Source organism: Penaeus japonicus, unplaced genomic scaffold (assembly GCF_977035675.1).
Source record: "Penaeus japonicus unplaced genomic scaffold, GWHDUDI00000001_assembly GWHDUDI00000014, whole genome shotgun sequence".
Taxonomy (NCBI): Eukaryota; Metazoa; Arthropoda; class Malacostraca; order Decapoda; family Penaeidae; genus Penaeus; species Penaeus japonicus.
In genome coordinates, this window is record NW_028234416.1 from 33,823,433 (window position 1) to 33,838,432 (window position 15,000).

General features: G+C 37.4%; 1 protein-coding gene across 22 annotated transcripts in view; it reads right to left on the reverse strand.

The window, feature by feature from the left end:
* Positions 1-718: 718 nt before the first annotated feature.
* LOC122244424 (uncharacterized) overlaps positions 719-15,000 on the reverse strand; it is a 17,062-nt gene continuing 2,780 nt past the window's right edge. For 4 of the 22 annotated variants that reach the window (XM_086544161.1, XM_086544162.1, XM_043002317.2 and 1 more), the window contains exons 2-13: positions 14,400-14,513; positions 13,897-14,031; positions 13,465-13,596; positions 12,673-12,787; positions 12,044-12,144; positions 11,040-11,139; positions 7,414-7,479; positions 6,336-6,539; positions 4,365-4,409; positions 1,879-2,047; positions 1,396-1,548; positions 719-958 (exon numbers count right to left, since the gene is read on the reverse strand). In XM_086544161.1, the coding sequence (XP_086400287.1) occupies positions 913-958; positions 1,396-1,548; positions 1,879-2,047; positions 4,365-4,409; positions 6,336-6,539; positions 7,414-7,479; positions 11,040-11,139; positions 12,044-12,144; positions 12,673-12,787; positions 13,465-13,596; positions 13,897-14,031; positions 14,400-14,459 (1,326 nt within the window). In that variant the 5' untranslated portion in view covers positions 14,460-14,513 and the 3' untranslated portion in view covers positions 719-912. The remainder of the gene's footprint in view (positions 959-1,395; positions 1,549-1,878; positions 2,048-4,364; positions 4,410-6,335; positions 6,540-7,413; positions 7,480-11,039; positions 11,140-12,043; positions 12,145-12,672; positions 12,788-13,464; positions 13,597-13,896; positions 14,032-14,399; positions 14,514-15,000) is intronic. The other 18 variants (XM_086544169.1, XM_086544170.1, XM_086544171.1 and 15 more) reach the window with 7 other exon arrangements.

Below are 15,000 nucleotides of genomic sequence, written 5' to 3' on the forward strand. Positions count from 1 at the left end.
TTCTGGCAAGTGGAGAATGGACGACTTTACCTCATTATTAATAGGTGAAGCTTTCCTAAGATTGCTTGACCTTGACCCTCCACCTGTGACCTTATCCATGTCTTTCTGTCCTTTGACTTTCAATATCCAAAGAGTAACCCGTAAATTTGAAAGGCCAAGACTTGAGTTCTCTTTTTGTAGTTGTTTTTATTTCGTACGTGGGTTCGCGTTTATATATTAGTTTCACATATATATGTATATACAGTAGTGTCCCTTAAAGCTGTAATAATTGTTATGTTGTTAGGATGCAAAATTGTTTTAATGTTTTAACCTTCATTGACGATACCGATTGAATCCAAACGGTGGAACTATTATGGTCCTTTCAAGCACCTCATTTGTAAGTTTGCGCCTTTCACACGTGTTCGGGAAATTACGGAGTATTGTGCGCCCTTAATAAACGGCCCCGAAAGTACCGCTGCCTAACCGCTACTGTGTGCATGTAAAAATATATGTATATCTATTTATCTATAGGTATATATATTCAATTTTCTTTTCTTTTATGGTTATGTTTCCTTTTGTGTATATAAAATAGTATTATTTTTACACACACACATTCGTATGTTTGTTATGTGTTTCTTTAATAATTGCTGTGAAAAAAATTGAGACAATACAGTTGTACATAATGATGAAATAAGAGATATTTTTGTTGTTGAACAAAATGATGGAATGAATAACTCGATTATAAATTCTAAATAACGTTTATTTCTTATTTACCGGACAATAATCTAAAACGAATAAGTGCTACATCATGGAAGTCAAATCTGTTGGTTCCCCATCTTCTTGCATTAATCAGGGAAGAGAGTAAATGCTGCAGTGATTTTCTACTCCTGGCTGTTATGTTCTACTGGATTCGCTGATTTTTCTTCTTTTATTTCACTGGCCCCACTGCTGCTGAAAGCCACTGGGTTGGGTTGGATATCTGAAAGGCATTAAGAAGTGTTATCTTAGGTCAACTACAGTTAGCTTTTCTATCCAATAATATTAATTCTGACAGTGAGGGGCCCATCATATCAGAAAATATGCTTCACTTCGACACTTCGTTAATACTATCAAATGAAGAATTCTTACAGATTACCAATGTGCGAATTCCTACGGATAGATTTCCTAACATTAATATATCACTAGATTACCAATGTACGAATTCCTACGGATAGATTTCCTGACATTAATATATCACTAGATTACCAATGTACGAATTCCTACGGATAGATTTCCTAACATTAATATATCACTAGATTACCAATTTACGAATTCCTACGGATAGATTTCCTAACATTAATATATCACTAGATTACCAATGTATAAATTCCTATGGATAGATTTCCTGACATTAATAAATCACTATCTAATGGCTACCTGCTCATTGGTGGTCGTGGGCCAGTAGGTGGGCCGGGCTGGGCAGGTTGAGGTCCAGCACTTGGTGGTCCTGCCTGCGTATATGTGGGTGGATACTGCTGTCCTGGGTATTGCTGGGGAAATCCACCTGGCTGGCTACTGCTCACTGGGTATCTGATATGAATAGGAGAGGCTTATAATACCTGATCCTTGTTAGTGGTTATAAAATAGGGAGGGGGGGGGATCTAGGACACCTTTAAGTCTGGAATATAAAGCCTAATACATAAATAAAAAGAAAAGAAAAAAAAAGTCAGGATTTGAGATATAGCAAGTATGAAAGAGTTATCAGTTTTGATAGATAACACTTATAGTTTCTCCTTTTAAGTGTATTTAACAATATAAATGCTCCTACCACAGGACAGTTATATGTAACACAAGGCCCGGTGCCTAGACGAAGTAATTAACAAAATGTCTCAGATTATCAACATGTTAGAATCCTATTACCCTTGGAACTGTGGGTGTGGCTGATATCCTTGGTAGTACTGCTGCTGCTGCTGTGCTGGACCAACGGGCGGTGTGGTCCCAGCTGCACCGGGAGTCATTGTGTTGGGGGGAACGCCACTTCTTGGGGCTGCCCCTCCCGACACATCACCTGAAGCCCCATAGTGTTGGCCTGCAAAGAAGGAGAGGGAGAGTTTTAGAGTGCAGCTACACATTTTGCTTATCTTGGGACAGTGGCAGGGGGAGTGAGAGAGAGTGGGAGTGGCAGGGAAAGTGATTGGGGGAGTAGAAGAAAGAGAGAAAGAGAAAGAGAGAGAGAGAGAGAGAGAGAGAGAGAGAGAGAGAGAGAGAGAGAGAGAGAGAGAGAGAGAGAGAGAGAGAGAGAGAGAGAGAGAGAGAGAGAAGGGGGGGGATGGGAAGAGAGGAGAGAGAGAAAGATGGTGTTTATCATATCTAAAATATTCCCGAGATACTTAGGCCACCTATAAAAAGACCAAAGGACAGGCATCCTATATTTATGCTCGGTCCAGGGAGGATGCAGAGGACGCAGGGCAACCTCTTAACGATATTCCCACATGATACTTGATGTTTTCACACATTGTAATGTTTTCAAGCAAAGATTTTGATCTACAGGTTCCAGAAATGTACCTCATTTATTTATTTATTCATTTATTTATTTGTCTCAACTGAATAAGAGTAGAGAGAAGTCACCGTTTATCATACCGGTTCCCCACATATGCATCGGGTCATAAGATGGCATGTGCTTTCAAGGGTTAACTACATCATGGCAATGACTATAACAATAGTAAAACCAATAACAACAATATACAGTAATAATAATTTTAGAAATAGGGACAATAATGATAATAGTATAGCTTTACCATTTCTGTTAATTCTCCCATAGACCTTTACATCAGTCGTCAGTTCATTTTAGATCCAACAGCCATGTTTAAAGTTTTGCCTACATGTCACACCTATTCCTATCAATAACAGCCTTCTTCATACATCTCCACAATATTATTATAGCTAATATTCCCTTTCTTTCTAGTAAGCATAACCTGCATGAGATTCAATGGAAACTGGTGAGAGGAAACTGTACTGAGTGGTGTAAGTCATCCTGTAGCAAAGACAGCTTACAAACTCATTCAAGTACTACATACAGTATTTACTTTCCATCTGAAGCTAATAACTTTTCCAAGCCCCTGCAGTCAAGTAGATAAAAACGAATAAATACATAGAAATACATTCAAATACAAACATGAGTAAAATGAGGATACACACATATCTGAAATTAGCATGTACAGTTAGCCCACTTACACTCATGAGGATTACATTTGTATACCTTTGCATATATGTGGATATCACTAGTGCTATCAGATTTACCTACAGCAAGGCATTTGGTAGTTGCAGTTTTTCCTAAATCATTTCAGATGGTTGGATCTTCAAAAGAAGTTAAATATTAACTAAAAGTACACCAAGACATCATACATACTTATAAATCAGAGAAAATAATTATACATTCAGAGTGTAAAGTGAATATGTACAGATCACGTGTAAAATGTTTGTGTAATCCTGCTTTGGCCTTTGATAATCCAATCATCTGGAAGACAAACAATAACTGCTACACAGATTAATTCATTAAAAAAAAAGATGATGATATATTAGTATCTCATGACTATTTACATTATTTCTTATTGTATAATTAAGCCAGTTTCATGGATATTCATACATTAACAATTCCACAGCTCCAGCATGCGGAATATGATAAACCCAACAGTCAGCTGGGGGTTGTAAGCCAGCGAGTTGTTTCCAACATGTGTTTATTGTCTTTCCTTATTTATGACCTAATTTTTAATGCTATATAATTCCTCTTAGAATAAAAATATTCCAACTTGATCTTACATAAGGGTGAGCAGAGGTTTATTCAATCACTATAATTGAATTAATAAGCACCATTCTCATGTACGCCAATGCTTGGCAAATACACATAACTAAATCCCTGTTATCAAGCACAATAAACATAGCAGCCAGCAGACATCACAAATACGTTTAAAGCATTCTACATTTGTGCAATCACCTAGACGAAAATCACAATGGTGCTGTAATCATGTGAAGATGGTAAACTATGACGCATCATATTACACAGGTGTACAAAATAACATTAATGACATCTTTTGCATTTTCGATGCTGCAGGAAGAACGGTAAGACTTAGTTCCTTTTTATGAATGGCTTTTGGCGCATTTACTTTAAAATGGTGCAATTACCGTCATTGGCTAGCTTACAGGTTTTATTTCTTTCAGATGACAAACAATGTTTTTGGCCAGCTATTGCAAAATGCAAACTGAAAGCTACATTGCAACATAATGGAAACTGAGCCCTAAACCAAATATAAAATCCATGTGGTGCTCTCAAATGGGGAACTGTGTCACTCACTGTCATGGCACGGGATCGTCGACTAAACTACTCTGAGCAAAAGGGGAATCTTTACCTTGGAAGTGTGGATAAGGTCCATGCTGAGAGGCAGGGGCTCGAGCTGAAGGAAAACATACATGAATAAACAATAACTCAACCAAAACTGGCATGGCGTGACATCACAGGGTTGGGTGAAGGCATGGACAAAAAAAAAAGAAGCAGTCAACTTTGCAAAGCACATAACAGAAGTCTACAAACAAATTCAAATATAATTAACACAGAATGTAAACTGTCCTTAAGTACTGAACATTCTATGAATTCAGGTATGGGACTACTTCTAAAACACTCCAAAACACTTTCCATGACAAGTTAGACATATGTGACATAAAATAATACACAAGTAACAGCAAATATCAAACATTCTTAACATATATATAAAATAAAAATATAATTCATGCAACACACATGAAGTGTAAGAAAAATAAACAAAATGGCTTCAAAACCTTTTTTTTTTCTTTTTATTTAGATCTTTCATAGATCAGTCTGTGGCTTCTAAGTAGTTAGTTTAAATGGATTTGGTGAGTGCAACAAAAACACCTTGCTTGCATGATGTGCAACTGTGAGACAGAAAAAATAAAACATTCTAAACCACATACTGTATCTCACCAAACTCTTTTCTTTCAACCTGATAAATGCCAAAAAGAAATAACTAAAAAGAGACAGAATCTTGTCTTTTTCTTACCTCAAATGCTCACATAAAAAATATATTAATTGCAATGAAACATCAAATAAATAAAAATCCATATGCCGGTGCGATTATTGCAATAAAATAATCATTTTTTCATAGGATGACGCCCGAACGAACGTTTTTTGTGCTGTGTCACACGGGTGTGACGCACCGTCGTCATTGGGTTAATAAAAATAAAGTGATTTGATACCTACAAGTGCATGAGGTTGTGTCATACTAAATAAGCATGCACTATTAACCCATTCACGCCGGGGCGAAAAACCACGAAATGTGTCAGCATGTCTGTCTGGCGCGAATGGGTTAAGGATACCAATAACTAACTAGCTTTTGCATTTACACATCAATATCTGCCTAGACTGACACTACTCAAGCAAACGGAAGAACAAACTAGACAGGAGGAAGTAGAGGAAATCATTAAAAAGAAAGAGAAAGAGAGAGAGAGAGATACACTATTCACAAAGCTTTTATCTGGCAAACTGATAAAATAAAGCTTCACTGCTACTGTCATACATTGTGCCACCACAATTTACAATATTATGTCCCTTTGATTAAGATAAGTAGTGATGTAAACTCAAACAGAGTTAATCCTATCTCTAACATCAAAAAGTCACCAATCATGACAATTTCAGTGTCACAATTTCAGCAAATATGAGGCAATCCATATCTAGTCATGCAATTCACTAAAAAGTATGATATACATCATAGCATATCATCAACTATTGTTTTAAATTGCATGTATTTTGTTGCAAACTCAGATACTTTTTTTCTTGGGACATTTATAACAATCAGGCAGAATAGTTAATATACGAAAGCATGATAGCTTTACAAGTTTCAAAGTGGCAATTCATATTTGATAATTTTGATGAAACAGATACTGTAGTTTGTTTAACATAATGGTGGCGTATCACCATTGAAAAAAAAAAAAAAAAAAAAAAAAAAAAAAAAAAAAAAAAAAGTTGTTAAGATAGAAACAAAGCAAAAGTTTCCAATGCTGGTTCCAACTCTGGCAACTACAAATTATGAGAACCTGTAGGCACATTATTCTCAACACAAGGAGAAAGTAAACACCAAAAGGAAATATATTTGACAGAATAAACTTTACCACATCAATGAAGCACCTCAATTTTACAAAACCAGGTCATAGCAAAAGCGAAAAAAAAGTAAAAGTAAACACGGAAAGGAGACAGTCGCAAACAGCAAACACAATTTAGAATGTTGGAATTTTTTACTCCAATGATCTTTGTGCTTCATAAGGGTGCAGCAAAGTGGTCACAACTGAAGAAAATTGCCAAACCTTACCAGCACCAAACCCTGGGTAGCCTGGGTGTTGTTGTTGCTGCTGTGTTGGTGGTTGCTGCTGCGCTGGTTGCTGCTGCGCTGGCTGCTGTGATGGAGGCACTTGAGGCTTCTGCTGCTGGAGGTGGTAAGCGGCTGGGGTGGAGCTGGCAGATGCAGATGCAGGCTTCTCTCCTTGTGAAGTACCAGCACTTGCAGATGCCTCAGCTGCAAACGGGGGAGATCACAACAAATGAAAACAAGACAGCTGGATAGTCAAAAAAAGGATGATACAGCATATGATGCAACAGAAAAAGACTAAACTATCCACGTATATTGGGTTCAGCTGATAAACTAAAATAATTCATCAAATAATGTACAAGCAGCCTTATAAATCCCAGTAGATGTCTCAAGCCAGCATTTGAACAAAAGTTCAATAAAACTAATTCGCTCTATAACTGTAACAGGATTACAGTTCATGATTCCAACCCGTGCGTGGCCTGTTATATTGCTAAATTTACCAATAACCTTCAAACTTCGTTGCATGTTCTGCCACCGAGTTCAGGGCGTCTATATCACACAACGTAATAAAATGATAATCTGTCAGTTTCAACACAACCACAACAAGGATAAATGTTTACCTAGTGATTACTTTCAACAATTTTTTTTGCTTCTTCATGTACCTATGCTTATCCTTTTTGCCTTTCTCTCTTTTGGCACGAGAGGAATTGATATTTCTATGGAAACATTTGTTATATCACAGAGTTAATCTCACATTACAAAAATGCAGTTTCCATGCTTTAATATCTTATATCTACATTAGCTTTAGTCATGATAAAAAAGTTGTGTGTAACATTATGGGTTTTTGATAGGAAAAATATATAGTTAAGGAAGGGAATGGGGAAGATGAAAGTGAGTGAGTGAGTGAGTGAGTGCGTGTGTGTGTGTGTGTATGTGTGTGTGTGAATATGTGTGTGGGTGTAGATTAATCTAATCTTCACTAATCCAACATGGTTAGTATATGAAAATAGTCATTCACTTCAGAGCTTGTAAATGACACTTTTCAGTCTAGCTGATACATGCGAAACACCTTTGTGTTTACCTTCTGCGATGCCAAAGGATGACATGACTTCTTCATATACCTTTGTATCTTGAACAACGGCTGATGCTATAAAGAAAATGAAATGTGCCAATAGGAATTTTAATCACTATTGCCAAAACTTGATACTATTGTTGCAATTTCAAAATCAATATTAATGCATTTCTATACATATATATTTTTTTTTTGACTAGGACTTTGCTTAAATACAGCCATTTGCAGATTGGTCACAGCACAAATTACTGTATTCTGTGGCATGTGAGACACACAAGCATAAAAGACATATCCTAAATTCAAACTCTAATGCAGAACTTATCTCTCATTGCTGATCCTCTATGGCCATACTAAAGCTAACGCTCAAGGTCTGTGCACATCAGATAATTGGCTTCTGGTTTTAATGACAAGTAATAACCTAGTTAGTGCCAGCCAGGTCTACCCTACCTTACACCTGTGATTCATATAGAGTTTGTCATTACGAGGCTCAATCTTTTCTAGGAAAATAAAAGTGGCTGTTTATAAAGACAGAAAAGTTTTACATCAATTGCTGATAATCAAACATTAAATGCATTTTTTTTTTTACTTGGAAAGTTATTGTTACCTGCTAATTTACATGCTAATGTTCTATTTGTGATCAAAAAGTTCTCCTTGTTTAACTGATTACTCAAACCCCAAGCATGACCTTCACCACATAGGATAATTATGAGTTTGAATTCTGAAGAAAACAAGAGGATAGAGAGAGAGAGAGAGAGAGAGAGAGAGAGAGAGAGAGAGAGAGAGAGAGAGAGAGAGAGAGAGAGAGAGAGAGAGAGAGAGAGAGAGAGAGAGAAGAGAGAGAAAGAGAGAAAGAGAGAAAGAGAGAGAAAGAGAGAAAGAGAGAGAAAGAGAGAGAAAGAGAGAGAAAGAGAGAGAAAGAGAGAGAAAGAGAGAGAAAGAGAGAGAAAGAGAGAAAGAGAGAGAAAGAGAGAAAGAGAGAGAAAGAGAGAGAAAGAGAGAGAAAGAGAGAGAGAGAGAGAGAGAGAGAGAGAGAGAGAGAGAGAGAGAGAGAAAGAGAGAGAAAGAGAGAAAGAGAGAGAAGAGAGAGAAAGAGAAAGAGAGAGAGAAAGAGAGAGAGAGAGAGAGAGAGAGAGAGAGAGAGAGAGAGAGAGAGAGAGAGAGAGAGAGAGAGAGAGAGAGAGAAAGAAAGAGAGAGAGAGAAAGAGAGAGAGAGAGAAAGAGAGAGAGAGAGAAAGAGAGAGAGAGAGAAAGAGAGAGAGAAAGAAAGAGAGAGAGAGAGAAAGAGAGAGAGAGAGAAAGAGAGAGAGAGAGAAAGAGAGAGAGAGAGAAAGAGAGAGAGAGAGAAAAAGAGAGAGAGAAAGAGAGAGAGAAAGAGAGAGAGAGAAAGAGAGAGAGAAAAGAAAGAGAAAGAGAATTATGCCCCATATGCCACAAAATACAGTACTTGTGTTAGATCTAATAGGTATCTAACAGACAGGAAAAAAAAAAATCTTAGCAAAGTTGTTGCATGGTAACCGGAACCCTTGCTTCCCTGCATTGCCATATGCAAACTACAAGTCACCCTTTCTTAAGATATTAAAGCACATTATAAGCTCAGACCTTTAATCCCTAGATCATTGGGACTCCAGCAAGTTTTGTTTAACCCATTAGTCACTGTTTTAATAAAATATGTATACAGTCATGTGGCAGGTTTATGTTGTTTGGCACGGTGCCATCCTTGTCTACGATCGACTCTGCCTTGGCAGCAAATCATGCCATCCGCTGTCAATGGGTTAACAAAAAATAATTTATTTCTATTGAAATTTCTTACATGAAATGTGATATTTTCTACTGTCTGGATAACTTTCCATACTGGAACTTTCACAAAAAGAATGTACAGCATTTATGCCTCTTCATAAAAGTATGCATACACAACCTTATTTCTAGAATTTTACATTGACCATTAGGAATTTTAGCTAGTGTTTCATAAATGATAAAATAAGCTTTAAGGAAATGCAGTTAAGCTTATGCATTTCTGTGTTGCTGTATCTACTCAGTTAGGTAATCAATTATATATCATGGAATAATGATTCTAGTGTGCCAAAGAAAGTGGACTACAGTCAATAGGACCAAAGCTATTTGCCAAAATCCGTCGCTTGCAAAGCATTGCAAACCTAACCCATAGAAAAATACATAATTTACTGTGCTTTGCTGTATGTAAGATTGGCATTCTTATGTACATTTACACAGCTCTAATGAGTGAGATGTAGAGCCTGTAGGAGTGGACTCCAAATAGGGTCTTAACCTATTATCGATGGGGCTGTTTTGGCTCCAAATGGTCGAAATGCCGGGATATTTCAAATGTGTAAGTCTAATGCCTCTGGATTTTTGCCCACACTGGCTGTGACCAAGCGCTATAAGCTTGATCACCAGGCGTACCCACCAGGAGGATTGCCACAACAAAATATCTTGTCCCCGGCGGCTGACACTGCCACAACTTGATATGATATCTTGTCACCCGTCTCTCTTATGCCTAACACTCTGGCTGTTCGCCTGCTTTGGCTGTGGCTGACCGCTATGGCCCCAATCACCTGGCAAACTAGCCCTATGAAAAGCCACAAGATATCTGGTCCCTGGTGGCAAGTACTGCCACCATAAGACGTGATATATTGTCACCCAGCGTTAACGAGTTAAGGCACTGGATTAACAAAAACTAAAAAAAAAAAAAAAAAAGAAAAAAAAAAAAAAAAAGAAAAAGAAAATAAAATGCATTAAAAAAAATCTACAACATAGAGGAAGAGAGGAGGAGAGCAAACGAGGGAGAGCAATATCAGTTCCTTTCCCCTTCCTTAAAAAACAGTTGCTCACACAACCTATCCGTCTCCTGGTGACAAGCCCCTCACCCTCATCCAACAGCTTAAAGTGCACTGCTTACTGTTCCTAGAGTGAGAGAGTGGAAAAACGAATAGGAAAGGAAGACAAGTAACCAGTGAAACACAAAGAACACAAGGAATAAATATACACTCACCCATATGATTCAAGGACGGGAGAGAGAGGTGAAACAAGGGGGCATACAATTGAAACATAAGAAAGAGGGAGCAGATAACGAACACAAAACAAGAATCAAAATGAAGGTAAAGAACTTCAACAGACTTTAAAAAGAGCAAATACAAAAGACAAACAACGAACAGACGAAGAAAAAATTATGTATCACAAAAGATGGAGAAAAAGGGAAGAAGCTGGACTCGATGCAACAAGAAATGTATATTCCCAGGAGACAAATGCCAAGGGCTAAAAATTATTGTTGCCAATTACTACAGATAAAAAAATCAAGGGCTAGATATTATTGTTGTCAAATAATCCCAGAGAAAAAAGCAGTTGCCATTGGATTTATGTCCCAAGTCTAAAAGCTAGAGCCAAGCAAATGATTTTTCTGAGGCACTTCTACTAAAATCTTTACAGAAGTCCAAAAGATATAAATATTCAGGTTCAATAAAACTTGGTATCATGATAAAATAGTGGTAAATCAATAATGAAAAAAAGTTTACAGTAAAGTAAAAAAAAAAGAAGTTTAAAGCAACGTTTAAGTTCCTGTCAGAGATTATCAGAGAACACGCAATCTTGCTTTCCTGTCACATAACATTCTATCCACAAACCTTCACTCGGAGCCCCTGTTGCTGGGGTGGGTGTGCTGGCTGGTGGATGCTGCTGACTGTTTGTCTGAGCTTTGGGTTGTTGTTGCTGCTGAGTTGGCTGCTGAAATGTAGATGCCTTTGTGTAATTTACATTAGCAAATCAACGTGAGTTTCATTATCTTAAAAGAGGATGAAATATCAAGAACAAAAGGGAGAATAATGACAAAGAATTTATTGGGAAATATACACAGAAGAGCAGTAACAGTGTTATCACAACCAATAAATAAGGACAGACACAGGAAATAAACTTTAAAGAGTTTGCAGGTGATGCCAAATAGTCATCTATTAGACTATCTTTCCTATTTCAATTATATAAGAGACAAAGAATAACTAAAGGAAATAACTGGAGATCACAACAGCCTGATAAAAAAATATCACCACTTTTCAATCAATTAGCTTGAGGGAAAAAAATCAATCTTTTTGCAAAGCATTACCTTATCATGCTGTATCTTTGTGGACACAATTTTTATTTCATTTAACCCACACAGGACGGGTGGTACAGCATGTGTACCGCGCATTCAAAAGCCCAGTTGCCGGGCGGCACAGTATTGTGCCAGCCATTCAATTGATTTAGGCCTAATAATTCGAACGCCCCGGCATTTGGACATTCAAGGCTAGAATTCCCCCGTCGGAGATGGGTTAATTAGATTAGTCTTTCAGATGTGATTTGTGAAAAGAAGAGAGATGATGTTTCTTTTTTTTTACAATTTAATCTCAGTCTGCATAAAGAAATACTCACAGTTCAATCAATTTGAAAACCCATTAGTTGTTATATTTTTTTGCTACATCACATCAATTTTACATGAAGCACAAGCAAACCCTGAAAGCAAAGGCAATGTCGCCCCAGAGACAACGTAAAGACAAATTCAAAGCAAGGATCCGATATTATCAAACTGTAAGAAAAAGGATAATGCATGAATAGTAATCTAACGTAAAATAGAGTGAAAAATGTAACAAAGCCCAACCTGTTGTTCGGATGCCTGTAGAGGATCAAATTCCTTTGAGGACACAGTCAACTGCATGTTGGAGTTGGGTGCAGGAGATGCTGTAGCCCCACTGTTGCCACCTGATGGAATGATTCTTTGCGAAATACGATGGAATTGCAAAATCGACAAACTTTGTCACAATTTCAGCAAGCTAATTTATAAAAGAGCATTTCAAATTTAGATCTCTGGTGATTTTTTTACTTTGATATGATGGCTGATTCAGCCGTTTGTGAATGAGGGGATGTGAAGTATTTTATCAATTAATTTGCTTTGAATATTTATTCTCTCTGAAGAAAAACATGCTTTATATTTTACAGTCAGTATATGTTATCTCTTACCAAAACACAATTCCTTTCAATATATAAGAAATAAAAATACAGAATCTCATATAGGTCATCTTTGAGAAGTTCCCTTGGACATGCTCAAAACAAATCCACTTAGTCCTTTCAAAAGGAAAGAAAATATTGAGGAAACTGAAAGGAATTTCGTGTTTTGCTCTGTAATTTTAAGACCTTAGGTGACCAGCCTCACAGGACTGGTAGCTCTAGCCGTTGTTCAGAAAAAAAAAAGAAAAGAGCAGGGGGACTTTATGCAATGTGCCAACTCACCAGCATCAGAGTCGGCAGTAGCCTTTGGGCCCACGTCTGAGGACACATCAAGGGTATCAAGCAGGGCTGTAACTCGGTCGCGAATGGCTCGGAGTTCTCGTCGGACAGTCAGTGTCTAGTTGAAGAGAACAAAAGAGGTATTGGTTTGCTCATATTTCTTGTATATATTGTGGTTAGAGAAAGTTACTTGTAGACATTTCTTAACCCTCTCTGGACGGGTGGTACCGCTCATTCAAAAGCCCAGTGGCCGGGCGGCACAGTATTGTGCCAGCCATTCAATTGATTTAGGCCTAATAATTTGAACGCCCCGGCATTGTGACATTCAAGGCTAGAATGCCCCCGTCGTGGATGGGTTAACCCTCTCTGGACGGGTGGTATAGTACTGTACCGCGCATTCAAAAGCCCAGTGGCCGGGCGGCACAGTATTGTGCCAGCCATTTAATTGATTTAGGCCTAATAATTCGAACGCCCCGGCATTGTGACATTCAAGGCTGGAATGCCCCCGTCGTAAGTGGGTTAATATCTATTTACATAAAATGACTCCAAGCATTCAGAATTATGCTCAGTGACTATTTGTATATGTTAACTATCTAAACACTAATCAAACACTATACAAATGCATATTGCAAAGAAATGTCATCATATAGACACAAGACTAAGACATCAACATTGGCTGTGCATCCTCTATACAAACCCAAAGTAAAACATGTAAAACCACAAAATAATAATTCTCATGTCTCTAAAAAAAAGTCAATCAAAATAGCAAAACAATCATAACCAAGGAGGACTCACTGAGAAGGGGGGGGCCATGGCAGCAGACTTCTGGCCGTTGGGGAGGATGGTCAGCCTGAGGATGCGACTGCACTGAATGGCAAAGGCCAGGTCAGAGCTGTCAAAAATGGTCACCAGGTCACCGTCTTCATCCTGCGTGGAGTGAATTAGGTTATAGTACAGTCCAAGGATCTCTTTAAAATGCAAGCATCATTTTGCAAAGGTTTCATCTATATATGCAAACTAAATATTCAGTGACTGATTATTCATGATATAGCAAAAATATGAATACATATCAGAAAATGTACTGATCAATAATTACATTTTACTTTCTATGACCACTAAAACAAGATAAAACATTGAGGATTTTAAGATTGGAAAATGTATACGATAAACATCAATTACATTTTCTTAGCCACTAAAAAAATGACGACAAAATTTACACGAATATACCTTATACTTCAGAGTGATGTCATCATCTGGTGACAGAGAGCCCCTGAAGACCCTCTGCATCATGAGGATCAGTTCATCATAGGTCATGTCTTCATTGTGGATGGGGATCCTCCGGATGTCGTCACCCAGCTGGGCCTGAAGCAAAAGATTTGAATAAGTTTCATTGTATTCATTATTGTAAATCTCAGGTCAAAAGAGGAATATGTTCAATAGCCTAGAACATACTGAAAATTTGATAGAGAAATTCTAATATAAACAAGCTGAAATTTTTATCAAAACTGCTTTCTCTCTCTTTCTTTTTTTTCTCTTTACAATCAAATAGTTGTGACAATATGTTTACCCATCTTTATCAATATACTTGAACAGGGGAAAAAATATCAGCTACTGATAAAGGCTATTATCTAATTGAATACACCCCCAAAGCTTTGTCCTTGAAAAACTTCCCGATTTATGAAATCTGAATTCCAGACTATGCCAACCGCAGAGACTCTTCTTGGACGTACCTTGATGATAAGCTTTCCCGACAGGTCGAGCCCGCTGTCGCTGCTACCGGCTCCACTCATGTTGCCGCCGGCTACAGAATTCTGATTCGGGGATTCAATGGTGCTAGTGTTCTCCTGTGAAGAGCAGCAGATGTCAGTATATGAAGTAGTTATATAATCTAGCATCTGCAAGAACAGTGATTATATCAAACCATTCAATGTTATTGACCTTGATATGAATTCATCCATTTTTCTCATGTAATCTATGAAGCATACTGCGATTTCTCTGTATACAATGAATTTTAATTTCTTCCTTCCTTTAAGATCAAAACCATCTATGACTCCACATGTCACTTGGGCACCAAGGACTCAATTACTGAGGCTAGTTGACCTCACCTATCTACCCTATTCCTTGAATTTTTGGAAAGAAAAGTTTATTTTCATTACCAACATCATTGTCATTAATGTTATAGTACAACTACAACTAATAAAAATAACAATCACAATACTCTAATAATACTAATAATACAATGATAAAAAACAAAAAAACAACAACTATACTAATATTAAAAGAAATGAAACTTTTCTTTCACAAAAACAGCTAAAGTCAGGTAGGCCTTGT